The sequence below is a fragment of the Myotis nattereri genome, assembly GCF_964212035.1.
Source record: "Myotis nattereri genome assembly, chromosome: X".
In the NCBI taxonomy this organism is placed as follows: Eukaryota; Metazoa; Chordata; class Mammalia; order Chiroptera; family Vespertilionidae; genus Myotis; species Myotis nattereri.
Genome location: NC_138078.1, coordinates 122,718,653 through 122,738,362, shown reverse-complemented (window position 1 = coordinate 122,738,362; position 19,710 = coordinate 122,718,653). Strand labels below are relative to the sequence as shown.

At 37.8% G+C, this 19,710-nt stretch overlaps 1 protein-coding gene across 1 annotated transcript in view; it reads left to right on the top strand.

Annotated features, from left to right (window-relative positions):
• GPC3 (glypican 3) overlaps positions 1 to 19,710 on the top strand; it is a 407,972-nt gene that overhangs the window by 40,352 nt on the left and 347,910 nt on the right. The window contains exon 2 of the mRNA XM_081081149.1: positions 151 to 312. Within this exon, the coding sequence (XP_080937275.1) occupies positions 151 to 312 (162 nt within the window). The remainder of the gene's footprint in view (positions 1 to 150; positions 313 to 19,710) is intronic.

Below are 19,710 nucleotides of genomic sequence, written 5' to 3'. Positions count from 1 at the left end.
TAGTTAAGATAAACACTAATTTTGAATAATCAACGTTTTACTGTATTTTAAAAGAAATGCATTGTTTTGGCTTCTTTGCCTCTTTTCTGTGTGTGAGTGTGTGTATGTGATATTCTGCTTACTGAAACATGAAAAACTTGTTTGTTTCAGGATCAGATTTGCAAGTATGTCTCCCCAAGGGCCCAACATGCTGCTCAAGGAAGATGGAAGAAAAATACCAACTAACAGCACGATTGAACATGGAACAACTGCTTCAGTCTGCAAGTATGGAGCTCAAGTTCCTAATTATTCAGAATGCTGCAGTTTTCCAAGGTGAGTTCTGGGGATTATTTTAAATGTGCTCAGAGGTATCATTATGTGGGTACTTGGCTTTCAAAAGCTAAATATAATTTATAAATTACCATTATAGCATTAATATTTGATATAAAAACCTCCCAGTAAGAAATTCTGTTTAAGGAAAACACGTTTTTTAAAGAAGTTTCATTCCAATCTATGGAAAGGTGAGTATTCTCAAAAATCCAAGGACATACTGTTTATCTGTTTGTAAAAGGTTATAAATCCTTTTAGAAAGAGTAAATGATATTTTCTTTCAAAAACCCTGTAAGACTTGCTTAAAGAACAAAAATAATTTTCTTAAATACTAGTTTTCTCCAGGCATGAGTTAGATAGTTCTGAAACATACACAAACTCCTTCTGACCACTGGGACCATTTCCATTTAAAAGAGGGAAACTGGTTTGATGGCTCTACATTTTCTCATTTGTGTGAGTGGTTTTCACTTCTCTCTTGTAAGTTTCAGTTCTTACTATACCTGTGTAAGACTGTAAAATAATCTGTTGTGGCATTGCTAGATGTGTAGAAAATTGCATTTCTCTTTGCTAACTTGTAGGAGTGGCAGGATGGGGAGAACCTGCTTTGATTCAAAGACCCATCTAGGGATGATAACGATAGGGGTGACAGTATTGGTAATAGCAAGCATGTATATACCATTATATGCTAGGTAATCTTATAAGTGCTTTACATACATTAATTCATTTAATCCTCAAAATAAACCTGTAATGGAAGTATTATTATTATTGTTATTATTATCTCCATTTTATGGATAAAAATCCAAGGCACAGAATGGCTAAGTAACTTGCCCAAGGTCACACAACTAATAAGAGGTGAAAGCAGGATTTGAAATCAACCAGGCAGCTTGGTTTTCAAAGTCTATACTTTTAACAACCTCAGTATACTGTCTCCTCTGAGGGAAAATTAATTATGGATATTGGAGCTTTCTTTTAGTTTTTCTTAAGCAGATGCAATCAGCTGCCTTTTTCTTGCCCCACAAAGAAAGAATTGGGGTTGTATAGAAAAAATAATAATTCTGAGTACTTGATATTCCAAATCTTTAGATTTATGGTACGTTTATTAAAATTAACCTCTTTGAATTGTAGGGTAGGTTGATTATAGCTTATTTTGTATGTTATAATGAAATTCTTAGAATTAGCTTAGAAAATTATTCAAATTAGCTAATAAAGCATACATTCACAACAGTTTCTTGGGTCAAAACTTCAAGGGATGTTGGGTTGATTATATGAAGTACAATATATCAGCTTGAAGTATTTTTTAACCGATTTAGCAGTCAGACTCTTGTGAAGAATTTGTTGAGACTAAAAATTTGGCAATAGAATGAATAATTTAAGGTGATTTTAAAAAATACATGTACTTCTTAGATTGGCTTTGGAGCTGATCTGCTGGCTGAAAATGGGGGTGATAAGGAGTGATGTGACATGAGAATTGGGTTCAAGAAGAGAGGTGAATCTTACTCTTTGGGGTGTTAAGGCGCTTTTTCAGAATGGAGTATTTATGATTTGCTTAATTCCAAGAATAACCAGGCCCACAGATATCTTACTACTATTGCCTTCCTGGAGGGGTTTGATAGAGTGATCACACTGGTATTCTAGCATGCAGAGTAGTTGACATGACTTTCCATCTGAAGGCTTTGGGTGTAAGCATCTCTGTCCAGTCCTGCATTTTACACATTGTTTTCTAGGCCTGGAACAGCACAAGACTAGGTAAGAAAGGAAGTTCTTATAAGATTTTGATTGGATTAATTTATAGATATGGCTGCTATTGCATGGATTTTGAACATTAGTCATGTAAACAGATGGTGGAAATGGGGGGCAGCACCTACTAGTTGTATTTCTCCCTCTCTCTCTCTCTCTCTCTCTCTCTCTCTCTCACACACACACACACACACACACACACACGGTACATATATTTTTAAAATCATTTTAAATTATTCAAATTGTGTGGACAGACAGAAGGCCACACGGAGACAACTAGATGGTGTCTGAGCTCATTGTGTTGCCTTCTTCCTTGTCACTATGCTATGTACTTATTCTTTATCTTGTTTCATTCTCTTTCACTGCTTCACGTTTATTTTATTTTTTTAAAATATATTTTGTTTTTTTTACAGAGAGGAAGGGAGAGGGACAGAGAGTTAGAAACATCAATGAGAGAAACATCGATCAGCTGCCTCCTGCATACCCCCCACTGGGGATGTGCCCACAACCAGTACATGTCCTTGACTGGAATCGAACCCGGGACCATTCAGTCCGCAGGCCAACGCTCTATTCACTAAGCCAAACCAGTCAGGGCTCACTGCTTCACTTTTAGAAAAAAATAAACTCCATAGGAAAAAGATAGATTCTGATGCCAGACCTCAATACAATGATGTCATATTTGTAGAGACATTGCCCCCACAATCCTTTGTATGACAAACATTGGGGAAGACAAAACTAAAATCAGAGACCTCTACAAGATGATAAATTGGGGGGGGGGGCGCTACAGTTATTTTTTTCCTAAAATATATTTCCTCCCCAAGACTCTGGTAGATCAAATTATTGAGAAAATTGCTCCAATACTTCATGCATATGAAATCAGATGTGAGCTATTCTCTCCACCACATGAAGTTGAAGAAAGCTCATCCTGAATTTGGCCTAGATCCACAATCTATTTAGGATTCCACTTTGGGGGTATTTAAGCAGTGAGTGCTCTCTGCAAATATGTGCACGGTTCCTCGAGCAATCCTTATCGCCTTGATTTGGATTTTATGTCTTCATTTGCAGGAAGCCTTTGCCCTCATAAATGAGCCTGGGGCTCTTTGCTACAGTGGTTGGAGTGCTGTATTGCTAATGTTGTTTTCACAATGATTGAAGCATTAAAGAAAGTTGTACTTTATTTTCAATCTTTGCATTGCCTCGTTTCCTAAATTTAATTTACTTAGATGTACTTAGTAAAATGGGGCAGCACAGTCGTTTTTTGTTTCTGCTTAATTAATTCTTTTTGAAAAACTCTGCTAAAAGTAGGTTTTCTTTTCTTTTTTTTCTCCCCTACCTAATAATAATTATGATGATAATGATAATATCAGTGGCAATTTATTAAGTGCCTACTATATGATATTTACTTTTACATAATTACCTCATTTAATTTTCCCAGAAGCCCTAAGAGGTTCATATGATAATTATCTCCATTTTAAAAAATATATATTTTATTGATTTTTTACAGAGGGGAGGGGAGAGGGGATAGAGAGTTAGAAACATCAATGAGAGAGAAACATCGATCACCTGCCTCCTGCACACCTCCTACTGGGGATGTGCCCACAACCAAGGTACATGCCCCTGGCCAGAATCGAACCTGGGACCTTTCAGTCCGCAGGCTGACGCTCTATCCACTGAACCAAACTGGTAGGGCAATTATTTCCATTTTACAGATGAAGAAAGTCATTGATGCCACAGCTTCTTTCAAGCCATCATGTGACAATATTTTCCTTGTTCTCAGTGTGCTTGAAGTTAAATAAAATTAAGAAGTTGTAGGATTTGTGGTCCTTGAGAAGGAAAATGGAACCAAATTCTGAATTTTTCATTGCATTTTTACCACTTCTATATCTTCAAGCATTGAGTTCTGTTTTCTTTGTAGAATTTTATGATAGCTTTTAACTTTGTGCTATCTGGAAATATTTGGGGTATGTCTAGTTTTTTCTGTATGTTGGATGATTCCAGTCTTCCCCAAGATGCCACTGACTTTGAGTGAGAATAAACCCTTTAGAATGCAGTAACACTTTGCTTTTCTGGAAGTTGCCTACCCTACACCTTGAACTCTCATCATCAGAGAGGTGAAATAGTGGTTAAGCAGAAACCATACCTGTGCACCTAAATGCTAAGGAGCTCACGGTTATTCAGTTGATTCATCTGAGAGCTCCTTGGGACCTTGTTCAGAGGCTACTAATGTTCTAAATTTGTGCATAGTCTTTACAAGTTTGATTTTCTAGTTTTCTATCTAGTAGTAAATAAGTAGTTAAATAGAAGGGTTATAAAATAACTGCTAGAGGGAGGTACGTATAACTAGCAAGAAGTTACGAGTGACAGTAAGGGTGGCGGACTCAAGAACTCACTGAATGTGGCAATTGAGGGCTTTTAGTAGAGGGATCTATCTCTACATGCCTCAGTAGACCCTGTATTATAGTTGATCCAACAACTGGTATTCATAGTGATGTTTGTGAATCAATAAGGAAAGATAAAAATATTTTCATTTTTTCTTAATATCTCCATTTTAAATGGCTAAAATAATTTTTTGTTGCTTAAAGGCATTGAAAGAAACATTGGATTTGGAGTCAGAAAATCTAAGTTATAATTCTCATTCTGTATTTATAAGCTTTATGGCTTTGAGTCATTATTTAGATGTGAATAGTCTCAGTTTTCTTATCTGCAAAATGGGGATGATAATGATAGTCTTGTTTACCTCACAGACTAGAACTAATGTATGTGAAAGTGTCTTGAAAACTATAAAACACAGTATACATGCATTATTATCTAGACAGCTCATTTGTGTAGACTGTTTCAACCCAGTGGTGCCAGATAAATGAGGCATTACTGTCACAGACATTAACTCAAACAAAGCTGGAGTTCATGATGTAATTCAACAACTCTTGCCACATACAGATGATATTCAAACAGTGCACAGGTGGGAGAGCACTGAGGCAAAGGACCCTTTGAAAAGGGGGTTTATATTGTGCATTCTTGGATGTAAAGCTGTGCTATTTGAAATGTCAATAGTGCCAGGTCAAATTCTTTTTCAGCTGCTCTTCTGGATCCTGTCTGGTATATTTTACACACAAACAAGGAGTTACATCAGAAAGGAGTTGTGCTCAGGCTGTATTTTAATTACATTTTCTGGTCCATACTATCAGGGTAGAGAGAAGGAAAAGAGGAGTCGAAATGTAGAGATCTTCAGTTGAGCTTCACTGAGTGTTGGAAGGTTTTCTTCTACTTGCTTTCTGTGGAGGAGATGAAAAAAATCTCTGAATGGGGAGGGGGATAATGTTTCTGTGCTTCTTCTGTTTCTCCCCTCCCTATTTTTCCATTTCCATCTACTCTTGACAGTTCATACACTTTTTTCTTTCTGTCAGATCCTGTCTCTCCCACTCACCTTAAATAAAATTGACCTTGGTTTGAACACCCTTTTCCATCAGCTGAGAGCAATTTCTCCAGTCATTTCTGCTTGAAATAACTGTTTAGGGATATTATTCAAACAAAGCGTTTTTCCTTCATAGTTAATATATAACTAAATAATTGCCTGAATGTTGATAAACATGTTTTTTTTGAGATTCAATCCTTTGTTAATTTAGTTTTTATAATGTAGTGGGGTTTCTAAGTGAGTACTGAGCAATTTTTTTTTTCCATTTCACAATTTTTTCCCTTTGACTAGTTTGACAGTTCCCCTGCCCATGCTCCAGCTCTGAGTCCCTGACTCAAACTGCTCACCATTCTGTCACAACCTTTTCTTCTTAGAAAAGAATATATGGGAGAGAATAATTACATTGATACATAATTAAGAATTTAATTCATTTACCAGGGCTAAATATAATAACATTAAACTGAATAGAAGAATTTTAGGAATGCAAACCATAACCATGAGTGAGGTTATATATCCTTGAAAATGTAAATTATTAATCAAATCACTCATCTGTATAAGCAAAGCTCTAGTAATCCCATTATAAAAGGGTGAGTTTCTCATCAGATCCTAGAAGATACTGGCTTTAGTTAGGGTACTTTTGTGGCCCTGACTCAGATATTTTGGTTACAAAGTTTTTAAAAAAAATGTGATTGTTTAACTATTAGTGCTATTGGGAAAACAATTGGAAACTGGGTGTTTAAAGTCATTTCAGTTATAAACTAAGAACTTTTGGATTCAATTCAGTTTCAAAATTCTGTGGTTTTAGCAGAGCTAGAGACTGGGGAGTTGTAAACCTTTCCTGTGCTCCCTATTGATTTAGAAAAGTCAGTCATTAGACTGAAAACTGTTTAATAAAAAGGGTTTGGAAAAATGACTCAGTGTGCAACAGAGACTGTTCTGGGGCCAATATGAGGTACAGAGATAATGCAGATGAACTCTTTACCCCAGCCCATGCCACTTGATTCAATGGGACTTAGAACTCACAACCTGCAACTGCTATCATCCCTGCCTACCTTCTCACTAGTTATCCCAAGAAAGTAAATTAAAGGACATTGTCCCTTCCCTCTAAACACTTCCAGGAAAAATACCACTTTTACCTAGAGTGATTTCTTCCCACCCCTCCCACACTGGGATTTGTTTATTTTCTGAAAACATATGTTCCTCCTTCTCTTTCTATCTCACTGAGCTGCAATACCTGATATCAGAGTAATGAAGCATTTGTTTGAGAGATTTGAATTCTGTCAGTAGAGTGGAGGAAAAAACAATTTTCCTCTAAGCTGGAAGTAATAACATAGACATTTAAAAGACCTTTCCTTCTATTGACTGTGGGATGCCTCCAGGGGCTGGGTACACACCTGTACTCCTCCTTTTCTCTCATTCCAGCTTTCAGTCATCAGGTCTTGTATCTTCCTTTATACTTCCTCACATCTTTTTTCTACATTCCATCTCTGGGTCTCATTGATCACATGCTGATGCCTTGTAGTTCTGTCTCTGATTTTCATTCCAACCTCCATCAGCTCATATTTAGACTACCAGCAAAGACAGAACTGGGTTTCATGCTTTCAGTCTCTGCCTTTACTTCCCAGCTCAGCAATGGAGGGTCATTATTAAGAGGGCTAGGTTTGAATGAATCTGGGTGGATATAGGTAGGAGATGTGGGGCTAGTGTGGAGAAGAGAAAGTTGAGGGCTTCGGGTGAGAATCAGAAACTCCTCTCTCAATATGTACTAAGTCAGTGAGAAATGAATAAAAAATTTCCTGTTCAAAAGTGTTTTACTTATATTGTCCCATTTAAACCTCACAACAACCCTGAGTTTGGTACTGTTATGAGCCTTATTTTACTGCTGAGGAAGTGGATGCCTAGATAGCTTAATTAAGTAACTTGTTTAATGACACACAGCCCAAAAATGGGAGACACAGGAATAGAACCTAGCAAGTACAGCTCCAGAGCCTGTGCCCCTAGATGCTGTTTGTTATACAGCCTCTGTGTATGTTGTTTCATGGTCATGGGCCATCTCCCCAATTCTAGCTTGCTTTCTTGCAAGGAAATTCTATGGTATTTCATAAAAACAACAACAACCCACATTTGCTGAACAAGTACCTAGCATATCTAAAGGCAGGTATTGTGGGGGATTCAAAGATAAAAGCTACCTCACGCCTACCTCCAAGTAGCTCGAATTTCAGTAACTAAAACTTTTATACATGAATAACTTGAGTACAAAGCATTCTAAGAAAAATGCTGTAAGAACAATTTTAGCAGTTTTCTATTGGGAGTAGGGGTAGATCCAGGTTTCATGGAGGGCTCAAAGCTTATACAGTTAGGGGGTCCTCTTTAAGAAAAATAATTAAAAATTAAAAATACAAAATGCCTGTGGCTCTTTTAGTAGGAGAATTGCAAGTGCGGGTCCCTGTAGCTTAAATTTCATTATCTTCACAGGAAATCCGCCTCTCTATGGGAATGTGGGATTGGAAAAGATTAATTCCAACTAGAGGGTAAAGGTTCTTAGAGGAGATTGCCTTTGTGTATTCTCTAGACAGATGTGACTCTTGATCAAGGAGAAGGGCAGGTGAGGGAGTTAGGTAAATTAGTTCACTTCTTTTTCTAAATTAAATTAAAATCTAAACATTATTAATTGCCTACTAGATATGAGTCTTTCTGGACTCCCTGGCTAGCCTTACAGCTTCTCACTCAGTCTTTCCTTTGAAAGGGCATAACACCCAGGGAAGAAACAGAGGGGCATAGTGTGAAGGGCATGGGCTCTGGCTTCAGGAAGACTGGAGTCTGATTTCCAACTCTCTACTCCCTATCTTTGTGACCAAGGGCAAGTCACTTTTCTCTGAGCCATTAATTAAAGAGGGTTAAATAAAATGTGGGGTGTGAAGACCTCAGCTCTGTGCTGGACTGTAGGAAACAAATGCATAGTAGCCATTGTTTTTTAAATTCCCTCATGCATTTGTAAGCACATGAAGCACATTAAATATAATAGATTTGCTATGTGGCATTGACTGTCATATGTCTGGCATATACATTTTAAAATGCTTTAATATAATTATAATTAATATAAAATGCTCTAATATACCTATTCATAATCCTATTATTCAGAGACAATGGCTTGTGGCATTTTTGTGTTTTTTCTTTCTGTGTGTGTGTGTGTGTATGTGTGTATGTATATGTAAGACTAATAGTATACATTTTCTAAATGGTTCCCAAGTGGTCAGAATGAGTTAAAGTAACCTCTAAATCTAACAAGCAATGGCAGACTATGATTTCATTGGAAATCATAGGAAAGGAAGGAGAACAAAAATGATGAAATGAAATTAGTATATTTCTGATGCTTCCCGCTTTTGGTTAAAGTTTTTTAGCATTAGTACTGGATCTGATTAAGTAACATGTAATAATTAGATTAGATCAGGGTCCATTGTATTCCCTCTCCTGAGATACTGTGTGTTTTCTTTCTAGCACTTATCACATTTGTAGTAATACATGTATGGTTATCTGATTAATATGGGTCTCATTTACTAGATAATGATATTTCTGAGGATAGGGCTTATGTGTATTCTACCTCATCACTGTATACCCAATGAGATAGTTGGAACTCAGTGTATGTTTCAGTGAAAACACACACACACACACACACACACACACACACACACAGTAAAATAAATAGTACCAGTAGAAACAGATTTCTGGAGACACAAAATGGTGACCAAAAAGGCAGACGTGTCCTGAGCCTTATCTTGGAAAAGATAGAAGGAACATCTATATTGAATAACATACACCTGGAATTGGCAAAGTATACACAGCTGGTGAGACAATTCGCAGCTGGGAAGGGCAGAGGACGCCCAGAGAACAGCAAGATCGAGGATCTAGGCTGGAGAGAGCTTCAAGACTTCCAAGCCGAGAGGGTCAGAAGGAAGCTGTACAGCACCAAGTTCGCGTCCTTGGGGACAGGCGTAACATCTGACTGTGAAAAGGAAGTCCACAGGGCTGCTGAAGGTGCGGATTCTAGATCTAAGTCCACAGCCAGGAGAGGCTGAGCCCAGAGAGGGCAGCCTGAAGAACTGCGCAAGCCGCATGGTGCCAGGGGAGAGAAACTTGCAGTAGTGCAGTTGTTTCCCCTCTTTTCGGCCTTTGCTTTTATTCACTAAACCCAGTTCATAGTACCTTTCAAATACAAACACTCACCCTCGGCTGAGGTGCAGGTGTAGGTGTGGAATTGTGGAGTCTGGGGAGAGGCTGTGGAGAAGAGCAGGTCAGAGAGAGGTGACCGAGAGTCCGTCACTGGGACAATCCTGACACTCAGGACCTAAGCAGCCATTTTCTCCTAAAGAGCTAGCCTCTCCCATCAGTTTCCAGGCAACCAGTACAGCCACACCCAGACTACACCCTGAGTAGTACAAAGGACACAACAAATCTGAATAACCCCTAAAAGCCCTCAGAGACTGGGTTGAAGAGAGGCCGTTCAGTACTGGAAAGCGATACAGCAACCTCCCTAACTATACCCCTGTCAGAAACAGCCACTTAAGAGATTAAGATTGACAGTGGGCAGACAGGCTAAGTGGGCAGATTGGTCTCGCCTACTTGCAGTCAAGGCTGTGGAGATATACACAAACAGAGGAGTGGTGGATTGCTTGGAACTTCAACATGGTGCTGATTACCTAACAGGAAACTGAGAAGTGGTAGACAGTATAGAAGAGTGGGATCTTAAACCAGCCTTCATGGGGCATTAAAACTCGGCTGAAACGAACATCACTTCACTTTTTTATTTTTTATTTAAATTTTCTTTTCTTTATTTTCTTTCTTTCTTTCTTTCTTTCTTTCTTTCTTTCTTTCTTTCTTTCTTACTTTTTTTGTTTTTTTTTGTTGCATTTTTTTCTTCATTCTACTTTTATTTTTATTGTTATTTTATCTTATTTTTTAATTTTTTCTTCTTTTTCTTTATTTTCTTCTTATCCACTCATCCTCCTTCCACTTCCTCTATACTGAACTGAGGTCCTCCCTATTTTCATCACATTCCTTAACCTTACTTTCTGTGTATAAGCTCGGCCTCTACAGATTCTGCCCCCACCCTCTTTTCTGGATGTTCGTTGTTGGTATTTTTTTTTGTTTATCCTTTTGTTCTGTGATGTTCTCTCTCTCTCTCTCTCTCTCTCTCTCTCTCTCTCTCTCTCTCTCCCTCCCTCCCCCCCTCCCTTCTTTTTCTTTTCTCTCTTACCATTTTTTCTTGCCTCAATATCATTTTTACCCTCTTTTCTCTCCCCTAATTCTCTTTCTCTGGTGGTCTCTTGCATTGGGATTTTTGGTGTCATGAGTACATTTGTGTTTTGTTCCTTTTGTGTTGTGTCTTGTCGAGTCATATTTTGTGATATTTGGTCAACGTGGTAGAGAGTGAGCCACATAACCAGACAACCTGAAAGAAGACTCCATCCACAAATGGGACAATAACACTCAAGACCCAACTACACCAAGAGAACCCAAATATCCCAAGTAGGAGGCATCCTTAGTTTGTCCAGCCCAGAAGACCAGAGAGATTGTACCACTGGGTCCCACAAAATATCTACTATGTAAGACAAATTCAAAAATCTGGGTGGCATAGCAGTTTGATCTGATACGTAGAAACAATTACAAAGGAACAGCAAAAATGGTGAAAAAAAGACACAAACCCCATTCACAAGAAAAGGATGAATCACCAGAAAAGGATATAAGTGAAACAGAGGTAAGCAATTTGTCAGAGAAAGAATTCAGAGCAATGGTTATAAGGACACCGAAAAGGATAGAAGACAAATTCAACATGTTTAAGAATCAAGAGAAATGAAGAAGAATCAAGAGGAAACTAAGAATGTACAACCACAATGAAGAACACAATGGTAAGTTTCAAGAGTAGTCTAGAAGAAGCTGAGAACTGCAGCTGTGAGTTAGAAGACAAGGTAGAAAAAACCACCCAAGCACAGCAGCAACTGGAAAGGAAAATTAAAAGAAGCAGGAGAATCTAAGGCAGCTTTGGGACAACATGAAACAAAAAACATGAGCATAATAGTCATGCCAGAAGAAGAGGAAGCAGAGCAAGGAATAGAAAATCTGTTTGAAGAAATAATGACAGAAAACTTCCCTGATGTTGGGAAGAAAAAAGCCACATAAGTCTAAGAGGCACATAGAGTCCCAAACAAGATGAACCCCAAAAGACCAACACCAAGACACATCATAATTAAATTGGCAAACAAAGTAAGAATCTTAAAGGCTGACAGAGACAGAAGGTTACCTACAAGGGAACTCTCATTAGACTATCAACTGATTTCTCAACCAAAACACATAAGGCCAGAACAAAATGGAAAGAAATATACAAAGGATGCAAAGCAAGGGACTGAATCCAAGAATACTATACCCAGTAAGCCTATCATTCAAACTTGAAGGGGAAATCAGGAGCTTCACAGACAAAAAAGGGCTAGGGGAGTTTACTACCATCAAGCCAGCAATGCAAGAAATGCTAAAGGGACTGCTGTAAAAAGAAGAATAAAAAGGGAAGAAGGAATATAGGCATAAAGAATAAAAATGGCAACAAACAAGTACCTATCCTATATAATAAAAACCTAAAATACAAATCGACCAAATGGCAGAATGACTGGTGGAATGACCAGTTGCTATGGCGTGCATTGACCACCAGGTGGTAGATGCTCAATGCAGAAGCTGCTCCCATCCCGCAGGCCCGAGGCCAGCCAAGGTGGATGCCAGTAGGGAGCCCCCAGATCGCCCCACCAATCACCCCGCAGAGGGAAGTGGTGGGGGGTGGGGCCTGCAAGCAGGCAGTGTCAGACCAGCCAAGGCAGGTGCCAGTAGGGGCCCCTCAATCACCCTACAGATCAGCCCTGATTGCCAGCAAGGCCTAGGGACCCTACCCACGCACGAATTTCATGTATCAGATCTCTAGTCCAGGGGTCCTCAAACTACGGCCCGCAGGCCACATGCAAATACAAATATTGTATATGTTCCTATTTTGTTTTTTTACTTCAAAATAAGATATGTGCAGTGTGCATAGGAATTTGTTCATAGTTTCTTTTTTAAACTGTAGTCCGGTCCTCCAATGGTCTGAGGGACAGTGAACTGGTCCCCTGTTTAAAAAGTTTGAGGACCCCTGCTCTAGTCAATAATAATCTTAAGCATAAATGGATCAAATGCTTCAATCAAAAGACATAGGGTAGCTGAATGGATAAGAAAACATGACCCATATATTTGTTGTCTACAAGAGCCCCACCTCAGAACAAAGGACTCACACAGACTGATAGTGAAGGGATGGAAAAAAATGTAAGGCAAATGGAAATGAAAAACAAACAAACAAACAAAAATCTGGGGTAGCAATACTTATATCTGACAAAATAGACCTCAAAGTTAAGAACATAACAAGGTGGGGGTAAGGGGGAGAGATCAACTAAAGGACTTATATGCAAGCATATAGGCCTAACCGATGGACACAGACAACAGGGGGGTGAGGGCATGAGTGGGGGGATGGGAGTAATGTGGGGATAAGGACACATATGTAATAACTTAATAAAAAAATTAAAAAAAAGAAATAAGGTGGGCCACTCCATAATACTAAAGGGAGCAATTCAACAAGAGGCTATAACTCTGATAAACATATATTCACCCAATGCAGGAGCACCAAAATACATAAAAAAACTTCTGGAAAATATTAAGGGAGAGATCGATAGCAATACAGTCATAGTAGGGGACTTTAATACCCCACTGACATCACTGGATGAATCCTCTAGACAAAAAATCAGCAAAGAAACAGCAATCCTAAATGACTCACTAGATCACAGAGATTTAATTGACACCTTCAAAAGATTTCACCCCAAAGCTACAGAATATACATTTTTCTCAAGTGCACATGGGACATTTTCAAAGATAGACTACATATTAGGACACAAAGTCTCTTCAAATTCAAGAAGATAAAAATCATATTAAACATCTCAGATCACAATGGCATAAAATTAGAAATCAACTACGATAAAAACAATGAAAAAATCAAATACTCGGAGACTAAATATCATGCTATTAAACAATGATTGTGTTACCAAAGAGATCAAAGAAGAAATAAAAAGCATCCTGGAAACAAATGACAATGAAAACACAACAATCCAAAATCTATGGGACACAGTGAAAGCAGTCCTGAGATGGAAGTTCATAATTCTACAGGCCTGCCTCAAAAAAAAAAAAAAAAAAAAGAAAAGAAAAGAAAAGAAAAGAAAAGAAAAGAAAATGGTAATAAATTATCTAACCCTGCAACTTAATGAATTAGAAGGAAAGCAACAAGAAAAGCCTAGAGTAAGCAGAAGGAAGGAAATAATAAAGATCGGAGTGGAAATAAATAACATAGAGACCAGAAAATCCATACAAAAGATCAATAAAACCAAGAGCTTGTTCTTTGAAAGGATAAACAAGATTGATGAACCTCTAGCCAGGCTTACCAAGAAACAGAAAGAGACGATCCAAATAAACAAATCAGAAATGAAATAAGTGAAATAACAACTGACCCCACAGAAGAAATACAAAGGATTGCAAAAATTTACTACAAACAACTCTACTCCAACAAACTGGATAACCTAGAAGAAATGGACATATTTCTAGAAAAATACAAGTTTCCAAAACTCAATCAAGAAGAATCAAAAAAGCTGAATACGTTGATAACTACTGATGAAATTGAAACAGTAATAAAAAAGCCAGCAAACAAAAGCCCTGGACTAGATGGCTTCACAGGATAGTTTTACCAACCATTCAAAGAAGAACTAAAACGTATCCTCCTCAGACTATTCAAAAAAATTCAAGAGGAAAGCACACTTCCAAGCTCTTTCTATGAAGCCAGCATTACCCTAATCCCAAAACCAGATAAAGACACTACAAAGAAAAAGAATTACAGGCCAATATCCCTGATGAACATAGATGCTAAAATCCTCGAAAAAATTCTAGTAAATCGGATCCAGCATTACCTTAGAAATATCATACACCATAACCAAGTGGGATTTATTCCAGAGATACAAGGATGATAAAATAGCCACAAATTAATAAGTGTGATACTTCACATAAACAAATTGAGAGGTAAAAATCACATAATCATATCAATTGATGCAGAAAAAGCATTTGACAAAATCCAACACCCTTTCCTGATAGAAACTCTCAGCAAAGTGGGAATAGAAGAATCATACCTCAACATAATAAAAGCCTTATATGACAAACCTACAACCAACATCATACTCAATGGGCAAAAACTAAAACCATTTCCCTTAAGAACAGGAACAAGACACTAGCCGTAGGAATCCTGAGAAAGAAGAACAAAGTTCGAAGGATCACAATACTAGATACCAAGCTATATTACAAGCCATTGTCCTCAAAATGGATTGGTACTGGCACAAGAATAGACATATAGACCAATGGAACCAAACAGAGAACCCAGAAATCAACCCAAGCCATTATGCTCAATTAATATTTGACAAAGGAGGCAAGAGCATACAATGGAGTCAAGAGAGTCTCCTCAGTAAATGGTATTGGGAAAATTGGACAGATACATGCAAAAAAAAAAAAATGAAACTAGACCACAAACTTAAACCAGACACAAAAATAAACTCAAAATGGATAAAGGACTTAAATATTAGATGGGATACCATAAAAATCTTAGAAGAATTCATAGGCAGCAAGATATCAGACATTTGTCATAGCAATATCTTTACCGATACAGCTCCTAGAACAATGAAAACTAAGAAGGAAATAAACAAATGGGACTACATCAGAATAAAAAGCTTCTGCACAGCAAAAGAATCCATCAACAAAACAACAAGAAAGCCCACTACAGGAGATAACATATTTGCCAATGTTATCTCTGATAAGGGTTTAATCTCCAAAATTTACAGGGAACTCATACAACTTAATGAAAGGAAGATAAACAATCCAATATAAAATGGGCAAAGAACCTAAATAGACACTTTTCAAAAGAGGAGATACAGAAGGCCAAGAGACATGAAAACATGCTCAAAGTCACTAGTCATCTGAGAGATGCAAAGCAAAATGACAATGAGGTACCTTCTCACACCTGTCAGAATGGCTATCATCAACAAATCAACAAATGACAAGTGTTGGCAAGGATGCGGAGAAAAAGAACCCTGGTGCACTGCTGGTGGGAATGCAGACTGGTGCAGCCACTGTGGAGAACAGTATGGAGTTTCCTCAAAAAATTAATAATGGAACTCCCGTTTGACCCAGTGATTCCACTTATAGGACTATATACCAAGAAACCAGAAACACCAATCAGAAAGGATATGTGCACCCCTATGTTCATAGCAGCACAATTTACAATAGCTAAGATCTGGAAACAGCCTATGTGCCCTTCAGCAGATGAGTGGATTAGAAAACTGTGGTACAGCTACATAATGGAATACTATGCTCCTGTAAAAAAGAAGGAATTCTTACCATGGATGGAATTGTTGAGCATTATGCTAAGTGAAATAAGCCAGTCAGATTAAGATAAATATCCCATGATCTCACTCATTTGTGGAATATAATGAACAACATAAACTGATGAACCAAAATAGAATCAGAGACATAGAAGCATCCAACAGACTGTCCTACTTATGAGGAAAGGCAGGGGGTAAAGGGGTAAGAGATCAACCAAAGGACTTGTATGCATGCATATGAGTATATTCTTTGGACACAGACAGTAGGGGGTTGAGGGCATGTGTTGGGGTGTGGGAGCGTCCACAGAGAAGTCAATGGGGTAAAAGGAGATTCATGTAGTACTTTAAACAATAAAGAATTTAAATTTTTTTTAAAAGGAACAGATTTCTAATTTTTTTACTGTCTTTCCAAAACCTACAACTATCACCAGATGGAAAAGCAAAGATATAAGTTGTTGCCTACAGCACTTGTTTCTAGATTTTAAAATCTACTCAAGCTGTAAGATCCTAAAAGTCTAGCTAGTGAGTTGATGTTTGCGCACTGATATGGAATGTTTTATGTTTCCCCAATCTTCTGCCTCTTTTTCTGGCCTCAGCACTACCTCGCTTGCTGATTGTCTTTTCTTCCATCTTTATCTAGGCTCTTGACAGAGCACTGTGAACAAAGTTTAGTGCTATGGATTTAAAGTTTGTGGTCAAGAATTCTGAGTATGGTGACATTTGTGAGCTTCTCTAAATATACTCTTACTAGAGGCCTGGTGCACGAAATTTGTGCAGTGTGTGTGTGTGTGGGGTCCCTCAGCCTGGCCTGTGCCCTTTCGCAGTCCAGTACCCCTTGCTCCTTACTGCCCACCTGCTTGCTGCTCGGCTCACTGCTTCTTAGTCCTGCCACAGAGGCTCCTGCCACCGCCACTGCGCTCACCAGCTGTGAGCCCAGCTTCTGGCTGAGCAGCGCTCCCCCTGTGGGAGTGCACTGACCACCAGGTGGCAGATCCTGCATTGATAATCTGCCCCCTGGTGGTCATTGCTCATCATAGTGACCGGTTGTTTTGATGGTCATTCCATTGTTCAGTTGATTTGCATATTATGTTTTTATTGTGTAGGATTATTACTTACTGTGAAGACTTGAAAGTGATAAAACACACTTTGTTTCAGTATATTCTTTTTTTTAAATAAGTTTTTACTATACAAATTAGTACTATATGCTTATTAGAGAAAATAAATAAAAAATAAGAAGTGGAAAATAAAATGACCCACATTTTATCTCCCAGAGGCTAATTACTATTAACATTGTGATGTATTACCTTGTATACTTTTGTTCAGTATTATACATGTATAGGCGTTTGAGTATATTTCTTCAAAATTTAGTTATACTGCCTTTTCATGTAATATATTATAACAATTTTCCATATCAATAATACCTTTCTATAATACAATAGAAAATAGTACTTGGAGGCCACCTAGTATTTAGTAATGTGGTTGTCTCAGGTGTTATTAATTCAACCCTCTCTACTGTTAGAAATGTAGGTTATGTTCAGTAAACTGCAATGACATAAATAAATTAATCATGTATCTAAATATTTATGCATACTCTTAATTATTTCCTCAGGATAAATTCCTGCAACTGAAATTGCTGGGTCAAAGGCTATGCAGTTTTTAAGGTTTCTCATACTTACTGCCTATTTGAATTCCATAAAGTTTATCTATTTTCAGTCACACTAGCAATATATGAGTGTTCATTTTCCTGACCATTTTCCATTTTACAGTAACCCCAATTTGGGTGGAAAAATACTATTCCTTGGTTACTAAGGAGATCTATTGGTTATTTCTGTTTTTTTTTAGTTTGTATTTTTTCTCATTACTATTTCTTCATCATTTAAAAATTTTAGCTATTCTTTGTTTCTTATTGAGAGGCCCTTATTGATTGTAAGAGCTCTTTATGTATTCAGGATGCTAACTCATTTTATATGTTATAAATTGCTTTTACTACTTTGTTAATTCTATTTTTTCATTTTCATGGAGGTTTTAAAGCATCTTTAGTCAAGTGTATAAAATATTTTCCTTTAGCTTCCAATATGTTCTTTTATTCTTTACTAATTGATGCCCTTAGCATGAACCAAATATAGGTTCTGACTTCTGCTCTGACACCGGCTGTGTAAAAAATGGTAAGTAATTTGAAGTGCCTGAGTTTGTTTCCTTATGTGCAAGATAATACCTGACCTGCCAACCCGCTCGAGTTTTTGAGGATCAAAAGAGGTAATGTATATTAAAATGCTTTGAAAAGTTTAAAGGATTATTGTTGATATTTACCCTGACACCGACCATTAGTCCAAATGAGTTCATTTTTACTGTGCTAGTATCAGCATTACTGGATTTCAGACCTATCTGGCTATTTACTAGGCAGTAATCTTGACCTAGAAGTATATTGGAGTTTGTGCTCTTGTAGCTGGAAAGATGCTTGAAGAGTAGTGAAATGTTGCCTGCCACCAGTCTTATTGCCTGAAGCATGGATTCTGGGCATCCTTCCCACCTTCTCAACTGGGAAAATGGGCTCTGAAACTATTCTTTGATGTAGCATGTGTGTTTACTTCCACATGCCCCAGTCATTGAAGGGGTAGCTAACGAAACCCATTCAGTGATGCCAAAGTGCCTGTTCCTGTCCAACAGAGTAGTAAATGGGGGAAAACCCAAAGGCCTTCTGTCCACACTTTCATTCCTTGGGGATGTGAGAAACAGTACTCTTTCTAGCAATTGACATTTGAAACAGATACACTGACTTATCAGATAAATTGGTGGTTTAGCATTGTTTTGTGGTACCCATTCTGGAAAGAGTTTTTTTTATTATGTTTTAATTGAAAAAACTTTTTTTTTTATTGTGAGATGACCATAATTTTCCCTCTCTAAATGCCAGATAAAAATCAGAGAGGCAGGAAAAGCAATTAAAGTATCTCATGCATCAAAGTAATCATTAGTGGACAAACAAAGTATGTTCTTTCTGGCAAGTTCTGCCAGATGGTTAAGATGGCTTATAGTGGAAGAAGAGGCTTACAACAAATGACAAGTGCTGGCGAGGATGCGGAGAAAAGGGAACCCTAGTCCACTGCTGGTGGGAATGCAGACTGGTGTAACCATTGTCAAAAACAGCATGGAGTTTTCTCAAAAATTTAAAAATGGAACTCCCGTTTGACCCAGTGATCCCACTTCTAGGAATATGTTCTAAGAAACCCGAAACACCAATCAGAAAGAATAGATGCACCCCTATGTTCATAGTGTCACAATTCATAATAGTAAGGTCTGGAAACAGCCCAAGTGCCCATCAGTGGATGTGTGGAAAGAAAAGCCGTGGTACATTTACACAATGGAATACTACTCAGTTGTAAAAAAAAGAAGGATCTCTTACCATTTGAGACAGCATGTAGGTATCTAGAGAGTATTATGCTAAGCAAAATAAGCCATTTAGAGAAAGATAAATATCACATGGTCTCACTCATATGTGGAATCTAATGCACAAAATATACTGATAAACAAAATAGTTCTAGAGACATAGAAGCATGGAAGAGACTGATGCATTTCAGAGGGAAGTTGAGGATGGCTGGGTAACTTATATGCATAAATGCATAATCCAATGGACATGGACAATAGTGTGGTGAAGGCCTGGGAGGGGTGGGTGCATGGTGGATGGGGGAAAGAGGGGGATATCGGTAATACTTTCAACAATAAAGAAATTTAAAAAATAAATAAATGATGCACACATTATTTCATATATACCCTTGA